Source organism: Telopea speciosissima, chromosome 8 (genome assembly GCF_018873765.1).
Source record: "Telopea speciosissima isolate NSW1024214 ecotype Mountain lineage chromosome 8, Tspe_v1, whole genome shotgun sequence".
In the NCBI taxonomy this organism is placed as follows: Eukaryota; Viridiplantae; Streptophyta; class Magnoliopsida; order Proteales; family Proteaceae; genus Telopea; species Telopea speciosissima.
The window spans coordinates 54750806-54775385 of NC_057923.1; the positions used below are offsets into that span (position 1 = coordinate 54750806).

General features: G+C 37.8%; 1 protein-coding gene across 2 annotated transcripts in view; it reads left to right on the top strand.

The window, feature by feature from the left end:
* Positions 1 to 24580, top strand: part of LOC122670679 (nardilysin-like) — a 75338-nt gene that overhangs the window by 27488 nt on the left and 23270 nt on the right. For both annotated transcript variants that reach the window (XM_043867641.1, XM_043867640.1), the window contains 8 exons: positions 3239 to 3285; positions 9404 to 9516; positions 10970 to 11043; positions 11190 to 11285; positions 11365 to 11484; positions 12215 to 12448; positions 19795 to 19943; positions 20098 to 20254. In XM_043867641.1, coding sequence (XP_043723576.1) covers positions 3239 to 3285; positions 9404 to 9516; positions 10970 to 11043; positions 11190 to 11285; positions 11365 to 11484; positions 12215 to 12448; positions 19795 to 19943; positions 20098 to 20254 — 990 coding nt within the window. The remainder of the gene's footprint in view (positions 1 to 3238; positions 3286 to 9403; positions 9517 to 10969; positions 11044 to 11189; positions 11286 to 11364; positions 11485 to 12214; positions 12449 to 19794; positions 19944 to 20097; positions 20255 to 24580) is intronic.

The window sequence follows — 24580 nt, forward strand, 5'->3', positions numbered from 1 at the left end:
ATGCAGATCGATAGAGGGATCTGCTGGTGGTGGGTTCAGATCGAGGGAAGAGAATTAAAAGAAGAGGGAGAAGAAGAAGAGAGACAGAAAACCCAATCATTGGGAGGGAGAAGAGAGGAGAGGGAGGAGAGAGAGAAGAGAGAGACAGACTACAATCTCTACTCAAAGTAAGTTAAACAACCTCTTAATCCATTCATTCAAATTTGGGGGTCTGCTTAAGCCTTACATGTATTAATAAAGACTGAAAACAAGGAGAAAAAAGAAACAAAAACAAATAAGGAACCACCTACAATCATCTGCCAATAGGAGTATCCTTAACAGATTCAACTACATTGGTAATAAAATGAATAAAAACTCAAATAGAAAAAAGATACCATTCCTAGCTGCAGGTTATGTTTAGGTGCCCTAACCTGATCTAATAACTGACACATAATTAAAGTTAAGACTCCAAAACAAAAAGGGAACTTCCTATATGCGTGGGCTATGTGGGCAGCCTCCTAATGTAACCTGAAAACCTACTTAAATAAAATAAGATGATAATATCTAATTAAAGCCCCACACCCAAAGGCTGCAGAGAAGATCCTCATGGGCCCCACGAGACACTAAGAATATCTTCCCACTAGTCCAATACTATTATTACAATACATCCAAGTTACAAAGTACAAAACAAAGGCCCAAAATGAAAGATCAAACCACGTCCAAAGTTGGTGATCATGCTCCTGCAATGTTCCCTTTGGGTAAAAAAACTCGTCCATGAGTTTTGTAGAGTGGGGGGATCTTCGACGTTTGACCAACAACCATTCTCCTTGACCGAACAAAACCAACAATCAGGCCGCGATCCTACGATTGAAATCAAACGAAAAGGAGTCCATTATCGGAAATGCAACTTGGAAGCATGAAATCCATTGGAACCTTTTTTATACTTCGCCACAAGTTGATACTAAATTATTGTTGCCTCCTCGTCCTCCATCATCTGTGGTTTGTCTTCTTGTTCTTCCGGCCACTGTTCAACGACTGAGATCATCTTTTTGAATGAAGCATCTAGTCGTCGAGCGAGGGTTGCAGCATTTAAATTCACAGTTGCTCTTGCCGTCTACACTCCTCAAGATGTTCCTTAACTATTCGCAAGGCGTTCTTGATTTGCTTGAAATTCTTGAGAGAGTACAAACCTCTCGAACGAATCCATGGCCAGGTGATGTGGATCGAAGCATGAAGAAGACCAAGAAAAAGAAAAAAAAGTTACTGTTCACGTGAACAGTGATTTGGGGGTTGATATGGACTGCTGGCTTAGAGGAGTTGATTTTTGGTGTTATTTTTATTGTTAGACACTTATTTAGTTTCCTGTTTGAGTTGTAATCCTAATTAGAGTCTAGTTTCTATTTTGTAGGTTTTATTAATTAGTTTCTTACTTTGATTAGGATTGGGTTGTTTTATTATAAATACATGTATGTGGCTGAACAGAAAGGTGACAGAGATTGAAGAAAAAAGAGCTATTGATGAAGCTGTGAGATGCAGCAACGGTGAGATTCCATGGGTGAGAAGCCCTGGGTGAGAGGATGATGGGCTGAGATAGCTGATCCTAACCCCCCCATCTATATCCCTTTCTTATTCTTTTTCTTACCCTTTTATGTTCTCCTTCATATGTAAATAGAAAATAACAATAAAAGAGTTTTAGTTATTTAATTTTTTGTTCTTTTATTGTATTGATACTGCTGCAATCGGTCTCCCGCTGGTTTTCCCTGGTTCAAGGTCGAGTTTTGCATTACCAGGTTTGTGGCTCTGATACTAAGTTGACGCAGATCGATGGGGATCTGCTGGTGGTGGGTTCAGATTGATGGAAGAGACGGAGAAGAGTGAAAAGAAAGAAGAGAACAAGAAAACCCAATCGTTTTGTTTTGGGGGGGTGGGGTGGGGAGAAGATAGGAGAAAGATTACAATCTCTAGTCTCTACTCAAAATAAGCTAAACTGCCTGTTAATCCATTCATTCAATCGTGGGGGGTTCTTAATAATGTAGACCAGTCACAAGTGATAAGCAGTCCACAAGAGGATCGCAAACTTCAGGACCAGCAACAGTAAATGCTTCGATCAGTTCTCATATTTGCAAGAAATTTTAGAATAATAAAATAAAAAATAAGAAATAGAAGAAGGGAAGAAGATATGGTAGTCTCTCTCAGACTTGGGTCTCTCACCAATGGCATCTCACCATACTCTCTCCCAGAGCAAAGCACAAAGCTATTTTTTTTTTCAATCTCATTAATCAAATTTGTGTGTGTCTGTAGATTATATATAAAAGAAAAAAGCATCCGGTGATGTTTTTAACATATGACTAAATGGTATACGAAGCTTGGCAACTCATTGTACTAAATGGTATCCGGATCTCCTGATCTTTTACTTATCTCATTGTACAGAATTAAGAAAAAGTTAAGTTTAAATTGTTCCAATGAATTAGGGAAAAATTTATTGGCAGAAGAGAGGATATACCCGTGTTTCAACTTTTGGATGCATGACTTCCAAGTAAGGTTGTACCATTTTGCCTTCGGAAGGGAAGCATGGGATAAGAATAAAATGGGTCCTTGCGGAGTTAAATACTTAGCTAAGGGAACACAGTACCTCCTTTTGAATAATTGTTAAGATGGGATTGTCTCCTGTTTGAAAATGTGGGTTGTCATGTATAATCAGGAGGAAGGAGACTCTGTTAAGCCCCCATTCAAATTTCTATTTCAACTAGAAGGCTAATAGAGGGAAATGGTTCGATTAATTGATCAAATCCAAGTTAATATTGTCCGTCAATATTGGTTCGTGTCGAGAATTACATTTGAAGAAAAGAAAAAGTTATCCAGAATGGATAGGTTTGGCTGATCGACTGCAAAGAAAGAAAACTGATTGGCAGTAAGTTTTTTTTTTCCAATCGTACTTTCATCAAAACTAGGAGTACAACTTTCTGACATAGTTTACAACTTTAACCTGTGGACTTTTGTGTAGATTCTATTGGTCATATAATTTTGGTTAAAGCTCGTAACCAGCTCCTTCAGAAATTGGGCGGGGGGTTGAAAGATGAAAGGGGAATAAAATGTAAAAAAAAGAGAAGAAAAAAATAATAATGATATAACTTACAAAGGGAAGTTCTGTTTTTAATTTGTTGTTTATATGCAAGTCACTGTAGAAGTTTTGCTTGAAAATATTCCAAGTTTTGGTTGGCTGGCACTGCTTACAAGTTTCAACTTTTATGCTTTGCAGAACACATGCTCTTCATGGGAAGTACTGAATTTCCAGATGAAAATGAGGTTTGTTAGCATATATGCACTTTTTTAAGTCATTGATTCTGATGTTCGAATGACTGTCAAAAATTATATTGCCTTAGTCCTGCATCACCATAAGAATAGTAATGACAATGTCAAGTAGGCCTTTTACCCATTTGGAATTAATAAGAAAATGATAATAAAGAAATACTTTTACAGGTATGGGAGCCAAATTATAATGAGTAATCTTGGTTATAACCAAGGTTGGTTACAACAAGATTGTGACCTTAATTTTTTTCCCTTTTTAGTAAAATCCAATTTTTTTTGTAATGATTGCTTAAATCGGATTTATGTTGAAGGAGTTGTGCTTTGGTCAAACCTTATTTGGTGTGCTCTAATGCTGTCAAAATCGTTCTGAATGAAAATATTTTTTTAGACATCAAAACAAATGAATATTTACTGCACTTTTGGTTTTTAGCAATGTTTTACCATATTAAGATTTATGGAATTTTTAGGGTTAAGAAAAACCCCAACATTTAAAAGCTGAAAATTGCACCTACCGTCGAAAATCCAGTTTTTGTTTTTGAACTGGGGGGGGTTGACTTTTTATCCTTTTGGAATTTTATTTTTTAACTGTTTTTATTGGATTCAAATAGGGGGTATTTGCTTATTTATGAATAATATCTTAAGTAAATGAAATTCATTTACTTAAATGATATTAGGCATAAATAAGTGCCTGTCCTGGTTTTTGGCATAGCTGTCTGTCTTGGTTTCTGGAATAAGTGTCTGTCCTGGTTTCTGGCATAATTAAGTGTCTGTATAGCAAGATTTCCCACCGAGATCTCAGCCCGAGACCGAGATCTTGGCCGAGATAGTGTATTTTTCCCATTTCGCCTTTGATCTCGTCTTGGTTTTGCAAAAAACTGAGATATTACCGAGATCTTGGTGAGTTCTTGTTCCATGGTTTTACTGCCATTGTTTGGACTGTTGTGTGTTTTTGCTGCTGTGGGTGATGTAGCCGAGTTAATAGATGGTTGTTGTTAATGAGTTATGGTATTTGAAGCTTGGTAGTTACAGTTGAATTGATTCCCACCTTGAAATCCTCATTTAATTGGAAATTTTTTTTCAAGTTTTTTTCTGTCATTGCTATAGTACTGCTATAGTACTGCAATACTTTTTTGGGGCTGCAACAGTATCTTGAGCTATTTGTTGATGGTAACCTAATGCTGCATTGGCTGTGTTATGTTGTTTAAAAATTGTGGGTTTGCCTGGAATGAATGGTCACTCATTTCTGGGTTTTTTTTTTTCTTTCAAGTTTTTATTGGTTACCTATCTCTGGAATGCTGGCTGTGATGTTCTTTGTTTGACTCAAGCTTCCGTTGTTGGAAATTGGGTAGTGTGTGGACTCCCCACCTTGTTACGGTATTCAACCATCTTCCCGTGAGTGTTTGTGAACCATGTCTGAGGTTAGTGGACCATGTGGTGTCGCTCCCAGCCCTGTCATTATGGAGAGTACCAAAGCCTGGATATCCATTATCATCCAAACCAGACATGGGAGGCGGTGAACTCATCGGTTATGACTTGGTGGTTTCCGAGGTGGTATTGGTACCTATATGGGCATTCCCCTAGACAGACACCTGGTGGTTTTCCGAGGGGAGCCAGGGGTTACACTGTGATGGCTGCCACTGAATGCATGAGGCCCACTTCTGGATAATGTAATCCTAGATTGGTAGGAGACCAACTAGGAGCCAGTACATCAGGATCTGTTATGAGCTGGTAGTCTGAATAGGGCAAAATATGATTTTTGGTCAAAATTAGGGTTAGGGTTTGAGGTGTTGGTTATGCTAGGCAGGTGTAGGGGAGTCTGTTAGTGAAGGTCCTGAGATGTTTTGATGGGTGGAAGTGTGTAAACTTGAATGGGCAGCAAGTTAGGGTTAGGGTTTCGGGATTTGGAAAGAGGAAAAGATGGATTTCTAGGGTTTGGCTGGACAGAAGTTTACCAAACTTGAATGGTTTTCTTAGGAGGGTATGAGAGATAATCGGTCAGATTTGTAGACTGTTCTGACAGTTGGTTTGGGCTGGGCAGAAATTAGGGTTTTGGGTTTTGATTTGAGATGGGGTAAATTAGGGTTTCAGTGGTTGGGATGGGCAGCAAGGGAAGTCGAGTTCTCCTTATGGGCAGGGGGTGTTGTGGTTGAAATTGATGAAGTTCTGATGGCTGGTTAGGTCTGTGGGGAATTTAGGGTATGGGAAGACTGAAAATAACAAAGAGGAATACTAGGGTTGGTATTGTACAGGATTAGAAGAAGAAGGATGGGGATGGGGATGTCTCAAACTTACTGTATTAGCAGATTACTCTTGGCAGCAGCTTGTTTGAGGATGAAACTTGAATAAAAATTGAATCTTTGAACTTGAATTTGAATAAAAACTAGATCTTGAACTTGAACTTGAAAATAGAACTTGAGAGGAACCACTCGGGCTTCACACCGCAGTGTCGATTAGATCAAACACCAATCCCACCAACGAACCACCCGGACTTCACACCGCAAGGTGTCGATTGGATCACACCAATCCCACTAGCTTTGATCACACACATAAAACAGATCTTCAATAGAAGAAAGGTTGCAGCAGCTTGCAAGAGCAGATTCATAAAAAAGTGAGGTAAAGAGGAGCCCCATGGTTGTTCTTTATTTATATTGGCCAAAGGCCTAAATTCCTATGCAGCCTAGGAATAGGAAATCCCAGGCTGAGTCTAAATACAAAACACTCCCTCTCTAAAATTCGTGTAGAGGTGTAGACCAAGGTTTTAGGTTTCAGTTTCGCCAGGCCACGAAACCGAGATCTCGGCGAGATCATGAATTTTTTTTCCTGAACTAGATGGTAGGTTTCAGTGGTCATATGGCCAAGATAGGGGTTGAAACTTGACATTCCCCCTATTTTAGGCCTTCTAAACATAGTGGAACCTTTAGTTTTTACAAATTCAAACCCAAAATGTTACTTTGACTACGGACCCTAAGTTGGTAGTCTACAAGTTTAGATCATGTTTCTATGAAAAATATAGTTTTTGAGATGAATAGTTACCTTAGGTTCTTGAGATGTAGCTTGGAGGAGATTAGCAGCTGCAATCTTTAATGAATCAAGCTTTGATGAGGTGTTGGAGGTGTGATTTGCCAAAAGAAATGAAAAAAATGACCCAAAGATGGAGTTTCCCCTTCACAGAGACGAGACAGGCGAGTACGAGTCGAGATCTCGTTGAGTTATGGTGGATCACACCAATCCCACTAGCTTTGATCACACACATAAAACAGATCTTCAATAGAAGAAAGGTTGCAGCAGCTTGCAAGAGCAGATTTCATAAAACAGTGAGGTAAAGAGGAGCCCCATGGTTGTTCTTTATTTATATTGGCCAAAAGCCTAAATCCCTATGCAGCCTAGGAATAGGAAATCCCAGGCTGAGTCTAAATACAAAACACTCCCTCTCTAAAATTCGTGTAGAGGTGTAGACCAAGGTTTTAGGTTTCGTTCACGAAACCGAGATCTCGGCGAGATCATGAATTTTTTTCCTGAACTAGATGGTAGGTTTGGTGGTCATATGGCCAAGATAGGGGTTGAAACTTGACATTCCCCCTATTTTAGGCCTTCTAAACATAGTGGAACCTTTAGTTTTTACAAATTCAAACCCAAAATGTTACTTTGACTACGGACCCTAAGTTGGTAGTTTACAAGTTTAGATCATGTTTCTATGAAAAATATAGTTTTTGAGATGAATAGTTACCTTAGGTTCTTGAGATGTAGTTTGGAGGAGATTAGCAGCTTCAATCTTTAATGAATCAAGCTTTGATGAGGTGTTGGAGGTGTGATTTGCCAAAAGAAATGAAAAAAATGACCCAAAGATGGAGTTTCCCCTTCACAGAGACGAGACAGGCGAGTACGAGTCGAGATCTCGTTGAGTTATGGTGTATTATGAGCTTTCTGGTTCTAGTTCGAGATCCTCCAAGATCGAGTTAAAAGCGATATCTCGCTACAAAGATCTTGAACTATGGTGTGGACCCTAAAATATTACTCAAGTTAAAATGATTCTATTCTAAAATCACTTAAATTGGACCAGTGGTTCAACCGGTTCAATTTAAGACACTAAAACATGAAAATAAACTAAGTATAGGGCTAATCCCGTATGCAACTTATGTACCCCTACTTTAGGTCCATAAAAGTGACCTATTACATTGAAAACTCATGGGGCCAAAGGCCCAACATGTCTATAACCAAACCCTAGACTTTTTTCTAAGTAAAGAAGTCCAGTTTGGTGATAAACCCGCATCACTGGACCATAGATGGACACCACTCCCCATTCTTCCTCTCACAAGCTGACATTGCTGCCTTCAGATGGGTCATGATGTAGTTCGGTAGTTTTTCTGTCACAACTACACCTTCCCTTAGTCAGGTCCTTCAAGCTCTGCCCTCCATGCCTCTACTTCCACACCTTCCCCCTCTTGGCTAATTGATTCCGGTGTTACCGATCACTTGACCGGAATGACCGGTAGTTCTCAGTTTTATGACTTCTATTCTATTTGCTCTGGTAGTGATAAAGTTAAAATTGCTGATGGTTCCCTTTGCTCTATCTCCGGCAAGGGTAATGTTCGTGTCACTTCCTTTATATCCCTTGATTTTGTTTTTTATGTCACAAATTTTGCTGCTAATCTTCTCTCAATGAGTTATTTAACCGAGTCTTTAAACTGTTGTATTACCTGTTGCTTTTTGTCTTCCCTTTGCAGTAAAATTGATAACATATTTCTGTCATCTGTTTTTGCTTTATTTTTTGGTAGGTATTTTTTTGTTGACTTGGTTCTCATGTCTCTTGGAACTAATACAATCACTTTCCTGTGCTGTAAGCTAGTATAAGAGAATGGTATCCTTAGTAAGATTTTGTTTCTGAGTTTTTAAAATATAAGCATATACTTGAATGTATATGTTTTGATCTTTTGCCATCTGCATTTGAATTTTGACCCTTTTTCCTCTCTAATATCCAAGTCGAATAATACCCAAACATATCCTATAACATATCTTTCCCATTTTAAAATTTCTAACTATGCTTGAACCAAATATAAAAATAGAGCTGTTATAAAACAATCAACTGCAAAGTCAACAGAAGTACACAAAAAGAAGTCAAGGACTCAATCACCTAATTTAAAGTACATAAAAGGGAATCAATCGCTTACTCCCCTCCCTAAACCCCCTCCAAGAAAAAAAAGTGAGTCTATGTTTGACTTTTTAAATGAATCTATTATAATTCTCGAATATAGTACAGATAAACTATATATTGTTGATATTCACGATTACATTCTTGGCATAGTATAACAACTGGTACCATTTACCCTTTTTTTGTCAACATTTTTTCATAACAACATTAAAAAGCAGAAATATAAAATAGAGTACTCCATGTAACAAATTATAAGCCAAGATACATTATTATGTTCTTTTGACCTCATGTAACCTTCCAATGTACTTGAATTCTGTACAACTCCAAGTCTCTAACCAATATAGCTAGACGTTCCAGCTGTTTGTGGGCCTATAAGTAAAGGTCAATTTTCCATTCAAACTTTTCAATGGAATTTCTAAAAGTCCTAAAAAAGTTGTCCATGTGTCAAGATTTTGTTGTACATTCTATTCTGTGGCCAATGTTGAATTGGCCCAATTGTATTAGAAAATTACCAGTTTAAATTGTTTTGGTCTGTGGCGAATCCAGAGGCAGGCCCATCTTTTCCATGCTCTTTATAAGCAGGCATGTTTCCACATCTGCATGTGATTAGATACATATATCACTCTAAGATATTGCTATAAGATATTGTTTAGGTGAAGTTTGTTTCTTTTCTTTTGTCTTATGCTCCTTCATCCTTTCATCATACTTTTCTTCTTCTCTCTCTCAAATGGTTGCATGAAGCCATGAAGGTAGATGCAACCTATTAGTATATTGTAACAGCTATGAGTTTCTGTGCTGAAATGATCATGTGATAATTTGTGCAGGAAAGTGTTATCAGTTTATGCAAGTTATGAAATGTGTAAATTTACTTATAATAATGTGGAATTGAATTTCACTTTATATTTATTGTTTTAGAGTGGTGATACAAGGGTCACTGGCCTCCAATTTTACTGTTTTGTCTTCTAGTATGATAGTTACTTGTCAAAGCATGGTGGTTCATCAAATGCTTATACGGAAACTGAATTTACCTGCTACCATTTTGAAGTTAAACGGGAGTTTCTCAAGGGAGCTTTGAAAAGGTAAATTTATATCATCATCAAATGGATATTGGTTTTATTCATTAGAAAAGTTTGTTGGTTTTTGAGTTGTTAGTTTCAGGTTATTTACTTATGTCGATGTCAAATAGGCTTAATTCTTATATCTCTCACATTCTTAATGGCATTAAACTTGTTCTACTCATTTTTGCTTTGTATCGTCAATCTTATGGAATTGTTGGTTATAATTGCTAAGCTTTGATCACTTAATTAAGTAAAATTTGAGTTCCACTTGTTTTGATTGAAAGATACATTAAAAATGAGAGATTTTAATCAAAATCAGAAAAGATACTTTAATGGCATTCTATGAGAAGCAGGGATGAATTAGGTAGATGTCCTCTGAGCGTCTTGCTGAGTCATTTGCAATTGCTAGAGAGTTTGTTATTTCAAGCATCCTTGAGAATGAGATATTGAATGGTGAGTTAATAATAAATCTCTTAATGAAATAAGATAGCCTCAAGGTTCTGCCAAGTCTGGTGTGAGTCATCAAAGACTGTGGAACAATCCCCACCTTGAATTCCTTATATAGAAGCAGCATACGTGGTTGATGAGTCTAGTATATGATAATATGACTGGGCATGATCCTCCTTTCAGGTGAATTTTCTACTCCAGTAGGATTGAGTGAATTTGGATCATAATGCTGTAACCATCTCTAAGTGCTCCTCACAGCTAGAAGGGCGAGGATTTCCTAATTAAAGTCTCCTACTTCATTGTGGTAGAATCACACAATTTTATTGTGAAAAAAAGGAAAATACAGACTAGAGATACAACAACAGCAACAGAAACAAAGGAGCGACCATTCAAGCCTAACACCATGGGTCTCGTAAACCAAATGATTATCAACAATGATTCCAAATAATAAAGGAATATTGTCTTCATTATTTAAACATAATATTGGTTTCCCAACTCCTTATTTTGCGACTTCAGTAGATGTCCTTCGCTCCTTTGGCATCTCTAAAGCGGTCCTAGTTCTTTTCTGGCCAACCTATTTCTTCCTTCACAATGCTAAAACCCTAGTTCTTTTGAGGACATGTATAGCTTAGGACTGGAATATTGTATGGCTTTGAATAGAGCGGATTGGAGAAATAGGATCCATGTAAGCGACCCCATTTAGTTGGCAAAAGGCTGAGTTGAGTTGAGTTTTGTTTTACAGTGCCTCCTTGGATTTTGCTTCGAGGTACTAAAAATAATTTTCTAATGCTAACATGAAAAACACATTATTTTTAGATATAGTGGGCATCTTTGGTGGAAATTTCAAGGATCTAAAAATGGCTTGTTGTGCTTGCAATAAGATGTCCTACTTTTATTATTTTTTTCTAGTTTACCATTCCTATGTACTTCCCAATACATATTTCTCATTGTGTTACTGATAAAAACCTGTTTGCGCCTAGAGTGAGAACTAAAGCTATGGGATTTTAAAATATTTATTTTCTTCCAGATTCTCTCAATTCTTTGTATCCCCTTTAGTCAAAGCTGAGGCTATGGAGCGAGAGCTATTGGCCATAGATTCAGGTTGATTCTAGTTGACCGGAGTCTGGTGGTTTTCTTTTTTAACAACAATACCTGAGGCCTACTGACTTTGTCTCATGTCGTTGGGCTGCTGACATTTGTTCTTTGCGTGCATGTGGTACTTCGTTTTGTAAACAAATGGGATATAGAGTTCAATCAAGTTTTGCAAAGTGATGCATGCCGCCTTCAACAACTTCAATGCCATACATCTCGTCCAAGCCACCCGTTTAACAGATTCTTTTGGGGTAATTGTGCAGCCATCAAACATTCTTTTGTTATATTTATCTGTTTCATATCTAATATTATGCTTTTCTTTCATGGAAGGGAATAAGAAGAGTCTGGCTGATGCAATGGAGAAAGGAATAGATTTACGGGAGCAAATTTTACAATTGTACAGAAAAAATTACCATGGCGGTTTGATGAAATTAGTGGTCATTGGAGGAGGTGAGGCTCTTCTTCTGTGATTCGAAAGGTTTTGTTCATGTTTCAATACCAAGCAAGACCCAGGTGGCGTAGATGGGATTCCCATCTAGTAGTTTTTGCAGTGTGGATTCCAGATCTTGTAGATTAGGGTGGCATCTATGTATTGAATAACTTTAACTGCAATGTAGGATAGGGGTCTGGGTCAGATGATGGATCCTATCTAAGTCTCAGATATCTAATTTCAAGCCATAGATACTTGATGGATGTTTTGCTCTTTTTTTTTTTTTTTTTTAATTTTTTTATATTAGCCCTGCCATTTTGGTATTTTTGCAAGTCTCCTTCTAGATTATCTAGGTTTAGAAAATATTTCCTTATTACGAAAGATTATGAATTTAGTGGAGATAGTTCAAAGTCAGTGTATAATGCTGTTTTAGTTTTTTATGGTTTCTTCTTTGACTTCTTTATTTTGCCTGAATTTTGCTTTTGATTTCCTGTATTTTGACCTCATGTCAAATTATTCGATATATGATCTCATCTGATGTCATTGGTAAACAAATTATGACCCAAATGTGCGACAGTTGAACTGAATGACCTAACATGATCCCTTAAGTGGTTTGATGATTTTGCTGGGTCTAAAAACATTACTTTTAATATTTTGTTAAATAGGAATTGCAAGAGCCAACAAGAGTGCTGTTGTGATGGCAATAGATTGTCTTTCTTTATATTAATTGTAGTGTTTTCAATGCTGCAGAACCTCTAGACGTACTTGAGGATTGGGTGGTGGAACTGTTTAGTAGTGTCAAGGAAGGTCCTCAGTTTAAGCCAGAGGATAGGAAAGTGGCTCCTATTTGGAAAGCTGGTAAACTTTACAGGCTAGAGGCAGTTAAAGATGTTCATGTCCTCAATTTAACGTGGACTTTGCCTTGTCTTCATAAAGAATACCTGAAGAAACCGCAAGATTTCTTAGCCCATCTAATGGGGCATGGTAAGTTATTTCACACGCTTTGAAGGTCAAACCGTTTTAATTTAAATGGTATAAGAATATTGTGTAGCTGGTTAAATAAGTTTTAAAATTATCAGGGATTAAATAGCTAGTATATTGATGGTCATTTTTGAATGGTTGCTTGATGTGATTTGTGTTCTTTTTTGGGGAGTTATTGGTTTGGGGTTCGCTCTTTGTTCAATTCCCTACCCATCGTACTTTCTCCTGAGAAAGCTATTTCTTTGATGTTCATTTTTTTTAAAGTGGATTTCTTGCCAAGAAATGGCTAATCTGATAATCAAACCTTTATATTATATCTATTTGTATCTTTTCTTTCCTTTGACCTCAAAGAAGTAAAATAGTTATGAAGTGTATATAAATTACTGCAATGTTATTGTGTAAAATGATTCTGTTTGTAGTGTATTTTATAGATGGTATTATTTATTCTGTGCATCTTTGAGTTCTATAGCTCCTCTGTGTTTTGCTGCGGTGGACTTTTCATAGACTCTTTATTATAAAATATAGGGAAAATATCCTCATTATTCAAAATAGAAGAAATATCTAAAATACACACAGGTTTAAATAAATAACAAAATAACCATAGCTTTGAGAACAAAAATATTTTCTGCACAAAACCACACACCTTTTACAATGGTGTTAACCTATCAAAGTTAATTCTGTTTTTACCCTTTTTATGCTTTAAAACCCACCAATCTTACCAGGTGGTTTGCCATTCAAAACCCAAGAAAGGCTTGAAAGGAGCAATGCCTCGACGGTCTTCAATATTCTCATATAGCTACATCACGAATGACAAAATTTTAACCAATTGTCAAATGCCAATAGAGGAGGGTCTATATTAGTGGATTACCCGTTCCTCAACCCGTCAACAGTGCCGTAGTTGGAAACACAGGTGTGATGCAGATAAATCATCTAAAGGGCTTATTTTATTGAAAATAAGCTTTGGGTTGGGTTTTTTATCCCATGGGTTTACTTTGTATTTGGCCAATTTAATAAGCCTAAATATGGGTGGAAAGTAGGAAAACGAGATTTACTTCATTAGTTTAGTTTGGGTCCTGTTTTGAGTCTGTTTTCTTTAATATTTCACTTTCCTAGTCAATTTATGTTACCTTATAGCCAAGGATTGGGTTATTCCTTTTCTTTTTTGAGTGTCTAAGTCTATTTTTGAGTCTTCTATATAAGTTTGTAAGGGAGGCCAGCATTGTACACGAATTTGATTAATGAGATTGAGGAAAAAAAAAATATAGCTTTGTGCTTTGCTCTGTGAGAGAGTATGGTGAGATGCCATTGGTTAGATACCAAAATATGGTGAGAGGCCGTGGGTGGGAGACCCGGTGATGTAAATAAGTCACTTGGGGCTTATTTTAGTGGAAATAAGCTTTGGGTTGGGTTATATATGTGTTGGGCTTTTGATCCCATGGGTTTATTTTGTAATTGGCCAATTTAGTTGGCCTAAACTATGGGTAGAAACTGGGAAAACGGGATTTACTTCCTTAGTTTAGTTAGAGTCCTATTTTGAGTCTGTTTTCTTTGTTATTTCAGTTTCTTAATCAATTTAGGTTACCCTATTAGTTAAGGATAGGGTTAGGCCTTTCCTTTTTAGTGTCTAAGTCTATTTTTGAGTTTTCTATATAAGTTTGTAAGGGAGGTCAGCATTGAACACGAATTTGATCAATGAAATATTGGCTTTAGCCTTTGTTAAAAAAATCCTGAGATAGGTTGGGTGAGATGCCCAGGGTGAGGTGAGATTGCCATCCCCTTCCCCAACCCCCTCCATCAATCTCCAATCAAGCTCCATTCAAGTTTCAATTCTGCCATAGCCGATCTCTTGAAGAAACATATTCAGTTGCTGGAATTTCTCTGAAAGGTACAAGATATTTTCAAACAACAAGTAAGTCTGAAATTGGAATTCTGGCCTAAGAGAGACTTGATTCAAATTTCATTACCATTCACCCAGCCGATTGTCTGAAATTATCCTTTTACCCCTCAATCCTATTTCTACTAGGATTCGTCAATAATTTCAGATTTAGTCATCTGATTTAACTATAGCTTTCAACATCTCTTCTCTCCCATATAATCCATACTCTCCTAACTTAACCCTAACATCTAACCCTAGGTCCCATCAAACCCTAACCTTAATTTCACAATTTCTCATATTTTAACCTAGCCGAGTTCCCTTATCCATAGCAGATCCTGGTTATTGGTTCTAGTTGGTATCCTACCAATCTACAATTACATTACCCTGGAGAACTTGATCCAATCCTATCCTTCTTTTCTAGTTTCTATTTTTTTTTTCTTTGTTTCTATTTAAATCAATTTTATTGTGTGATCTGCTACAATTTCTTCAATTGTTGCCTAGTTTTTTGGACAGAGGTTCCTGCTTAGGGCTAGGTCCTTCGTGATCCAGCTTTACATTAAGTTGACAGCCCACTAGATGAGTTTCGACCATGGTTCAAAATCTCGCGATATTTCGCCGAAATATCGCTTAATTTCGTATATCTCGAGCTTACCGAGATGCGAAATCAGGTCGAAATGAAAAAATACCATATTTCGTCGATATCTCGTGAGATATCGACGAAATATGGTATTTTGGCTTAAAGTGTCACGTGAAGGGGGCTCTAATACAATATTTCGCAGATTTCGGTCCATATTTCGACCGAGAGCTGCATTTGCTAAGGAATTTCAGTCTTTTGCCTATTCTTCCACTCTTCCAAGCTCTCATCCAACACTCTAGCCATTGTTCAAGCACATTGTTGTCGGATTTTCCGCGGTAAACTCATCGGAGGGTCATCTAAGCTCATCATCCAAGCCTTTTCCACTATTTAAGGTAAATTCTATTCCTCTAAAACTATTTTTTTGAAAAGACTATGTACAAATTTTGTTAGATGGTGATGATATTAATATATGTTAGACATGCGCCGATCTATAGCCTCACGGTGTCGAAATTTTTTTCCATATGTTTTTTTTTTTTAATTTTCTGGTTTTAAAAATTCATTTTCCTACAATTAAAATAGGAAATAATTAGGGGTAATATGACTTAGATGGTAATGAATTAAATATATGTTAGACACCAATGGCCGATCTACGCTTCATGGTGTCGGATTTATTTTTCTGCTCTTAAATAATTATTTTAATTTTCGCACATACCACTCCATTGGCATCGGATTATGGTGCATCACAACCTTACGGTGGATATGGATATGGATCATCATCATATGGGCAGTTTAGTGGGGTAGGGGACTATGACTACTACCCGTCCCGTCGGACATCTTGGATCATCTTTTGTAGATAACATCTTTGCATACCCTAGCGGACCTAGCTACCAACCTCACCACCATACATGCACCAATGCCATCGCCTCTTGCGCCGGCGCCAACATCATATCACGTGGATCATCTTCTTCACGGATTGGATCGATTGGTAACCCTAGTTTATATCCTAGGATAGGTTACCTACGTATGTTGATGATTCCATTTACGTGACACTTGTGGATGACTACACTCGTTTCTTCTCCGATTCTATACCGTGGTCCACATATGTCCTTCAAAAGAGAGCAATGGGCGTCGACACCCCCCCCCCCCTCCCCCCCCCCCCCCCCCCCCCCACCCCCCCCCCCGAGGTATGAGTGGGATTGATCCAGGGAGGCACATCAACTACTATTAGCAGTTTAGCACTTGTAATTTGTAACTTAAGTTGTGATTTCATTGATTTATGAACTTGTGAGTTGTGACTTGCGAGTCTTGTGAGTTGTGACTTACTAACTTTGACACTTAGTGTATTGCCTTTAAGGCTTTAAGCGAGTTATTGAATATTATGGAGTTTATGAGAATCATGGCACTCATCAATGTGTATTGGCTTTAACTTGATATGTGATGAAGTTAAATACTATTATTAAATATTTCGCCTAATCTATGTGTATTTAACTATTTATACATTAGGTCGGCGACCGTATGTCAATCAAAGTGCAAGCCCAAAACACCAATTTGAATTCACATTTTTACAATTTATGGTTTAAATGTGTTTATTAAGCTTAAATAAGGCTGTCCATGAAGTTTCGAGGCCTAGATATGGCCAAATACCCCGAGATGGACCCTCGAAATATTGCAGAAAAAATGCAATATTTCGGTCATATTTCGCGATATCTCGGATATTTCGGATATCTCGGTAGGCCCGAGATACCGATATATCGCGAGATATAGTACTATGGTTTCGACATGGACTATGCCTTATCTCCTCCAATCCTGAAAACTGCCCCATTAAGATCACTATGTGATATGACCTTTACTGGAGACACTATATGTGACACTATTGGAAAGTTTGTTTTTGGCTCTGCTATCTACCACATTTGGATGGAAAGGAGTCTTAGGAGATGGATTTCCAACTCTGGATGTTTTGATATGATTTGATAAGCCATCTCCTTCGATGTCTCCTCCAAGCTCAGTTTTGTCCCTCATAGATCCATTATTGATACCCCAAGGAACAGGATTATTGTTGTATCCTGGGGTCTTGATTTTTCTCATTTGCAGGCCCCCACCTCTGCGTAGGTTGGCTCTCGGCTGCCCCCCCTCTCTCTCTCCCCCTTTTCTCTTTGTATATCCCCTTCCCCCCGTTTTTCCCTGCCCCCTCCTGGGGTTCGGTAATAGATTATATTCACCAAAAAAAAAAGATCACCTCCATCTGCCAGCTGAATTCAGTTGCAATTCCCAATCATAAATCCCTACGTTGGTTTGAGTTCATTCATAAGATCAAACTATCAAAGTAGCCATGGGCAGGGCATATATTGGTTCTTTTGCTTCCTCTGTTGAAATTGTTGCATTTAGCATGTGATACTATGATTGGGGTGAGGACTGAGGTAACCATTGTTCACAGTGCAGCCATATAAACTCATATACATAGACAATTGCCGACAAAACGAATCTTTCTTTGTCAGTTGCTGTTGGGGGTCCTTCATGGTCAGGACTGTTGGGAAAAGAAATGAAAGGACTGACATAAAAAAAGCTGTGGAATATCTCCTTCCCCCTATTGCAGTCCTTTAGTATGTTCTGTTGTTTGGAGCCCATTTAATTGCCACACCAAGGTATCACACATTCAACTATCATTAATTTAGGTTTTTAAAGAGCTTTCTGGATTACATTTACTCATCTTTTCTGGTCAGTATTTGAAATCTAGGGAGTGCGCAAGATACCTCGTTTTTCGTATTTGCAAGAGAGATGATTGTGGGGGGAGAGAACAAGGGAGGAGGAGGTCTCAGAAAGACTTTTGAAGGAGGTTTGGGCAGGCCCTTGTTCGTGACATGTGAGAGATGATAGTTGGGGAGAGAGTCTTTGAAAGAAACTAAACCCTTTCTCTGTCTTGAAAGATTCGACAGGTTTGGCTTCAGATATGAGCTGGCTGTGAGCTTGGGGAGGGGGTTCCAGATCACATATAAAACTATAGGAGAGGCATTTTACCTGGAAATCAACCTCAAAGAATAAGCGGAGAAATGTAGTGGAAATTGAAAATGCAAGCAGAGGTGAAGATCCTGAAGTATTTTCTTGAGTACTCAAATACTGAGAGCTTGAGATAAGTACAAAGATGTTATTGTGAGATTGAATATTGTTTTTATTGTTAGCAAAGGGTAAAATTGGAATTGAATTTACTGGGCTAACAGTTAGTGTTGATGGTGTTTGATTTTGTATAGAAAGGATATTTGATTCTAGGGCCAGGGTAGTCCTGCTATTTGTGTAATCCCATTTGTAATTTGGATATTTGTTCTTTTACTTTGAATATTGAGGATATTTTCTATTTGAATTCTCAAAGCAAGAAGGAACAAATTAAAGAAAAAGTACATGGTTGATTCTTCTGATTAATTGCACTAAAGAGGAGCCAAAAAAAAAAAGGAAAAAGATTAACAGCTAACTTCATTGACAAATGATAACGATTTACCATTTTATTGTTGGGTCTTTGTGATATTAAGATTACATATCCCAATACAATTTTATTCCATCATTAAGGCACTTTATTCAATGTTACACGCTTGTATTCTGAAGGAGGTAACATGTTGCTGAAGCCCCAGTGAATTTTTGTGTTTTGGACATAGTGAGACTTTATGAATTATGATAAACTCTCATGTAACTGATGTTTTAATCTTGGGAGTGTCTGAGTGACACTTCTATAGGCGTATTTAGAATTTTACACCTTCTTTTAATTGCCCATCATCTTATTCCCTAAAGTTATTTAAGATAGGGGTATAAAGGGGTTCTAAGAATAATTTGAAAATGACAACTCATTATCTCATCATCAAAAGGTGTCATTGTCATGTACATTTTCGAGTACACATGTGAAATGACACTATTACCCTAACTGGAAAAAATTGTGTGTCATATTAGAAGGGAAAAAAAAAGTAAGGTTTTAAATTATTTGACACCTTGAGGGGCGTCAATAAGAAAGCCCAAATCTTTATTTATTGTTTCTTAGCTTCTTACTTGAGCATCAATATTGATAAATCAAGTACAAGTTAATACTTAATAGAACACCTGGGTCAATGCCTTTGCTTGTACTTATTTTTTGAGACTTGTCTAACATTTCCACTGTAAATACCATCTTGATATGGGCTTTTTAAGTTTCCTTTTACTGGAAGAAATATATGCCTTGGCTGCTTGGTGTGAGATATTGCATTGTTTTAGGTGTCCTGGATGATGTCGAACTGAAGTATCATCAGGATGGGCATACTAGTGCACAACTGCACATAGATTCTCTTAAATATTTTGTATCATTTGATGGGTGCCATTTGAATTTCTAGAAGTATGTGAAGCTTATGACTAAGGGGAATGGAGCAGGGAACTGATTTTACTGATCTTTATAACGAGATCAATTTGGATCTTTTGGAATTTATATTTATGAATAAGTGACCTAAAGTGTACATAGTTTGATACATGTGCCTTTGCACATCTAGGACTGATGATCCATTCTGTGCTGCTGTTAACAATGGACATCCCTAGTTGCTTCCTTCTGGAGTAGCACGAGTAGTATGTTTTTGGATGTTGGGCAATAATTCAGTGCCTGAAGGCATATGAGATCTGGTCATCTGTGGTACACTCCTTAGTACTTTCTACTATGCTTGCCTGGTAATTATAATTGAAAAAAGGTATTCACTGAATCTGATTAAAATTTATCTATTTGTCTTTTGAGCTTCTATGTTTTGAGTGGTACTTCATCTGGAGGAGCTTGAGATTCTTTCTTTGTAAAAAGATGTTAGCATTGTTTAAATGTATTTTAATTATTTTCATTTTGCATTGGTTTCTATGTAAATGTCATTATGTCAAACTGACGAAAAAAATATTAATTTTCAGAGGGCAGTGGAAGCATGCACTACTTTCTGAAAACTAGAGGATGGGCAACTTCATTATCAGCTGGTGTTGGTGATGAAGGAATGCAACGTTCTTCAATAGCTTACATCTTTGGCATTTCTATACATCTCACTGACTCTGGCTTAGAGAAGGTACTCAGGATTCATTTCTTTTGGTAGGGGAAGGTTCTTAATTTGTTCTGTTTTGGAAATAGGGCATTTGCTGTCAGGTGGATTTGGGTGGACATATTTCCCACCCCTTTTACTTTTTTTCCCCTAATACTGTTGTGCGATAATGATTTGGCAGGTCTATGAGGTTATTGGGGTTGTTTATCAGTACCTTAAGCTCCTGCGTCAATCTGTACCACTGGAATGGATATTTAAGGAACTTCAAGATATTGGTAATATGGATTTCAGATTTGCCGAAGAGCAGCCTCAGGATGATTACGCTGCAGAACTTGCAGGTTACCTCCCCTGTCCAACCAAACAGGCAAAAAGGAAAAAAAGAAAACCTCTTTGCTTTCTTGTACCTATTCTCCTTGACAGAGTTCTTTGCTGTGTCTATAACAGAAGTTCTAAGAGTATTATTTAGAGAATTATTGAGAATAGTTGATAGAAATAGAATTAGAACTGATATCTGTATAAATTACTCCTTTTATTGGGCAGAAGTATAGAACCCTGCTCTCTTTTATCCCTTTTCAATGATTAGTTTCTTACCATCTTGAATAATGGGAATTACTGATTTCTATTTACTGAGGTATTAAGAGCAGGTTAAAGAACCAGCACCTCTATATATCAGTGGTTTTATTGTGCAAATTATGGATACACACATGTAGATAAGTAGTAACAGAATATATGGGATGCAATTTTAGAAAAAAAATGAAAAAGAGCGTCCCGGGGCACAAGGCTCCCGCTACTGCAGGGTCTGGGAGTTGCAAATGTAAGCAGCCTAACCCCCTGCGTTGCAGGAGAGGCAGTGTTGCTATAGCACAACTTAACCGTTGTGCCAAGGCTCGCCCACTCAATTTTAGAAAACAAGGGAGTATAAATATACCCCCTGCGTAATCTTGTTTGGTTCAAAGGCCATATCTCTAGACACTCCTTCAATGTCTGGAGAACCCTAAACCTTTGCCTCCCCACTCAATCCTTCCTCATTCACCGCCGCATCCTTGTTTCCCCCTCCTGTATCCTCTGTTGGAATAGTAGAGAGGACGTCGATCACCTTTCTTTTCTTGCCCCTTAGCCTCCTCTATTTGGAAAAAAGCTCTTAGTCCATTTGGCCCTGGGCCAGATGACACATTCCCTTCGCTCGGGAGTGGCTTTGGCTCGATAGGTCCTTTTTTGGTAGCTCTATTTGTGACACTATTGGCAAGCTTATGTTCGGTGCTGCAATCTCTCACATTTGGATGGAGCTGAATCTTCGTAGATAGATATCCAACTCCCGATCTATTGATATGATTTGGAAAGCCATCTTTTTTTATGTTAGCTAGGCTTCATATGCTTCCCCATAGATCTCTTTTAGAGTCTCCAAGGAACAGACACATTGTTGTTACCTGGGGTTTAGAATCTTCTCTCCTTTGCTCTCCTAGCCAGGCCCCCTAGGCTTGTGGCTTTGTTTTGTATAGCTCCCCCCCTCCTTTTCCCCTATGTATCCCCCCTTCTTTCCCCTCCCCTGCCTTTGGCGTTTTAGTAATGAATTTTTATTCACAAAAAAAAAAGAAAAAAGAAAAAAAGCACAACAACAACTCAGCCTTATCCCAACTGAATGGGGTCGGCTACATGGATCCTTTCAAAACAAAGTAGGGAAAAACTGAGGTCCTCACAAAGGTAAAGGAAAGTAAGAGGAATGAAGAATAAAAAAGGAAGAATAAGATAAGAAAGGTGAGAAATGGAAAATGAAAAATGGAAGTAAGAGGAAAGTGGATAGCCCAGGAAATCAGGAAAATCTCAGCTACATGGTGTCGACAACGTGGATCCTTGCCCTCTAATAGGCTCTATCTGAGGTCATACTTAGCACAAGACCTAGACTATGCATGTCATTCTTCGCAACCTCACTTATGGTCATTTTAAGCCTGCCCCTAGCTCTTTTAGCTCCTTCAATCGGAATCAAATCACTCCTCCTTACTGGGGCGTTCCCAGGCCTCCGTTTCATATGGCCAAACCACCTCAGAAAACATTCTCAGAGCTTGTCGCTGATTGGGGCAACTCCCACCGTAGCTCTAATACGTTCGTTCCTCACATTGTCCTTCCTAGTTTTGCCACACATCCATCTTAACATCCTCATCTCTGCAACACATAGCTTCGCTATATTACACTCCTTAACTGCCCAACATTCAGCTCCATACATCATAACAGGTCGGACAACAGTCCTGTAGAATTTTCTTTAAGCTTTAAAGGAATGTCTTGATCACACAGTACTCCGGTCGCACCTCTCAACTTCATCCATTCCACTTTAATTCTCTGTGAAATATCATCATCTATGTCACCTTCTTTGTGTATGATAGACCCTAGATATCTGAAATACTCACTTGGCGGTATCTCTCTCTCCTCAATTTTCACTTTGTCATCATCCATCATAGTGTGACTGAAATTACACACACATAAGATACTTCGTCTTTGATCTACTAATCTTAAACAACTTGTTTCCAAGGTCGATCTCCACATCTCTAACTTAGCGTTAATCCCTGCTTTTATTCATCCACCAAAACATATCACCAGCGAAGAGCATACACCACGGTACCTCGTCTTGGATGTTCTTGGTTAATTCATCCATGATAAGTACAAACAAATAAGGGCTTAGGGTTGATCCTTGATGTAATCCAACCGTAATTGGGAATTCCTTGCCCTGGCCTCCCACAAATCTCACACTAGTAACCAAACCCTCATACATATCTTTAATTACATCTATATATTTACTCGACACCCCTCTCTTCGCAAGAACATGCTGGATTATATCTCTAGGGACTCTGTCATAAGCTTCTCCAGGTCAAGAAAGACCATATGGTGATCCTTCTTGCTAGCTCTACATCTTTCCATGAGCCTTCTTAGTAGGTAGATAGCTTCTGTCGTGGATCTACCTGGCATAAAATCAAATTGATTCTTCGAGATATTAGTCTCTCTTCGTAGACAGGCTTCAATAACCTTCTCCCAGAGTTTCATAGTATGACTCATTAGTTTTATGCTTCAATGGTTATTGCAGCTCTGCACATCCCCCTTACTTTTGTAGACCGGAACTATAATACTTCTCCTCCAATCATTTAGCATTTTCCTTGTGATCATAATCTTGTTAAATAACTTGGTTAACCAATATACCCCACATACTCCTAGGGGCTTCCGCACTTCTATTGGGATCTCATCTGGGTCTGGTGTCTTACCTACTTTCATCTTTCGTAAGACTTCTTAAACTTCTGCCACACCAACCTTTTGTACATTTCTCAGATGTGTAGTGTCTTGATGACTAATGCGGTTAACCGGTTCAATCATATTCAAACTATCTCCATTTAGAAGTTCACAGATATACTCATCCCATCTCCTCATGATGTCCTCGTCCCTTACCAACACTCTTCCATCCTCCTCTTTTATACATCTCACCTGGTCGAAACCTTTACTTTTCCTTTCTCTCATTTTTGCTATTTTATAAATAACTTTTCCCCCTTCCTTTGTGTTTAGGTTAATATAGAACTCCTCATATTTCCTCGCCCTAGCCATCCCCACCATCTTCTTAGCTTCGTTTCTGGCCTCATTATACCTCTTTTTATCTTCTATTTTTTTAGTTCGTTGCCATGTCTTAAACCTCTCTTTTTTGGTCTTGATGGCTGCTTGGACCTCCTCATCCCACCACCAAGTCTCCCTAGAGGCTTGATGCCATAGTTCGAGAACTTGCAAGATCTCGACCGAGATCTCCTTTTTTTGGGAGGTCGAGTCGAGTTGTCATACGAGTTAAAAAAGTGCAAAATCCCGGTTGAAATCTCGAAATCTTGACCCAAAGTCCTTTATATAAGTGCCAGTTCTGGAGACTTGGGTGAGATTTCGGTTAAAAATCTTGGTATACAAACACTTTTTTATGCTAGAAATCAAGACAGATACTTATTTATGCCTAATATCATTTAAACTAGATTTTCGGCAGTAGGTGCAATTTTCAACTTTTTAATGCTGGGGTTTTTCTCAAATCTAAAAATTCCGTAAATCTTAATATGGTAAAACATTGCTAAAAACCAAAAGTACAGTAAAATATTCATTTGTTTTGATGTCCAAAAAAATATTTTCATTCAAAGCAATTTTGATAGCATTCGCGCACACCAAATGAAGTTTGACCGATACATAACTCCTTCAATATAAATCAGATTTAAGCAATCTTGGACTTGTTGGAAAGCTTCTGGGGTTTTTCTCAAATCTAAAAATTCCATAAATCTTAATATGGTAAAACATTGCTAAAAACCAAAAGTGTAGTAAAATATTCATTTGTTTTGATGTCCAAAAAAATATTTTCATTCAAAGCGATTTTGACAGCATTCGTGCAGACCAAATGAAGTTTGACCGGTACATCAACAAGTCCAAGATTGCTTAAATCTGATTTATATTGAATGAGTTATGTATCGGTCAAACTTCATTTGGTGTGCGCGAATGTTGTCAAAATCGCTCTAAATGAAAATATTTTTTTGGACATCAAAACGAATGAATATTTTACTGCACTTTTGGTTTTTAGCAATGTTTTACCATATTAAGATTTATGGAATTTTTAGATTTGAGAAAAACCCCAGCATTAGAAAGTTGAAAATTGCATCTACTGT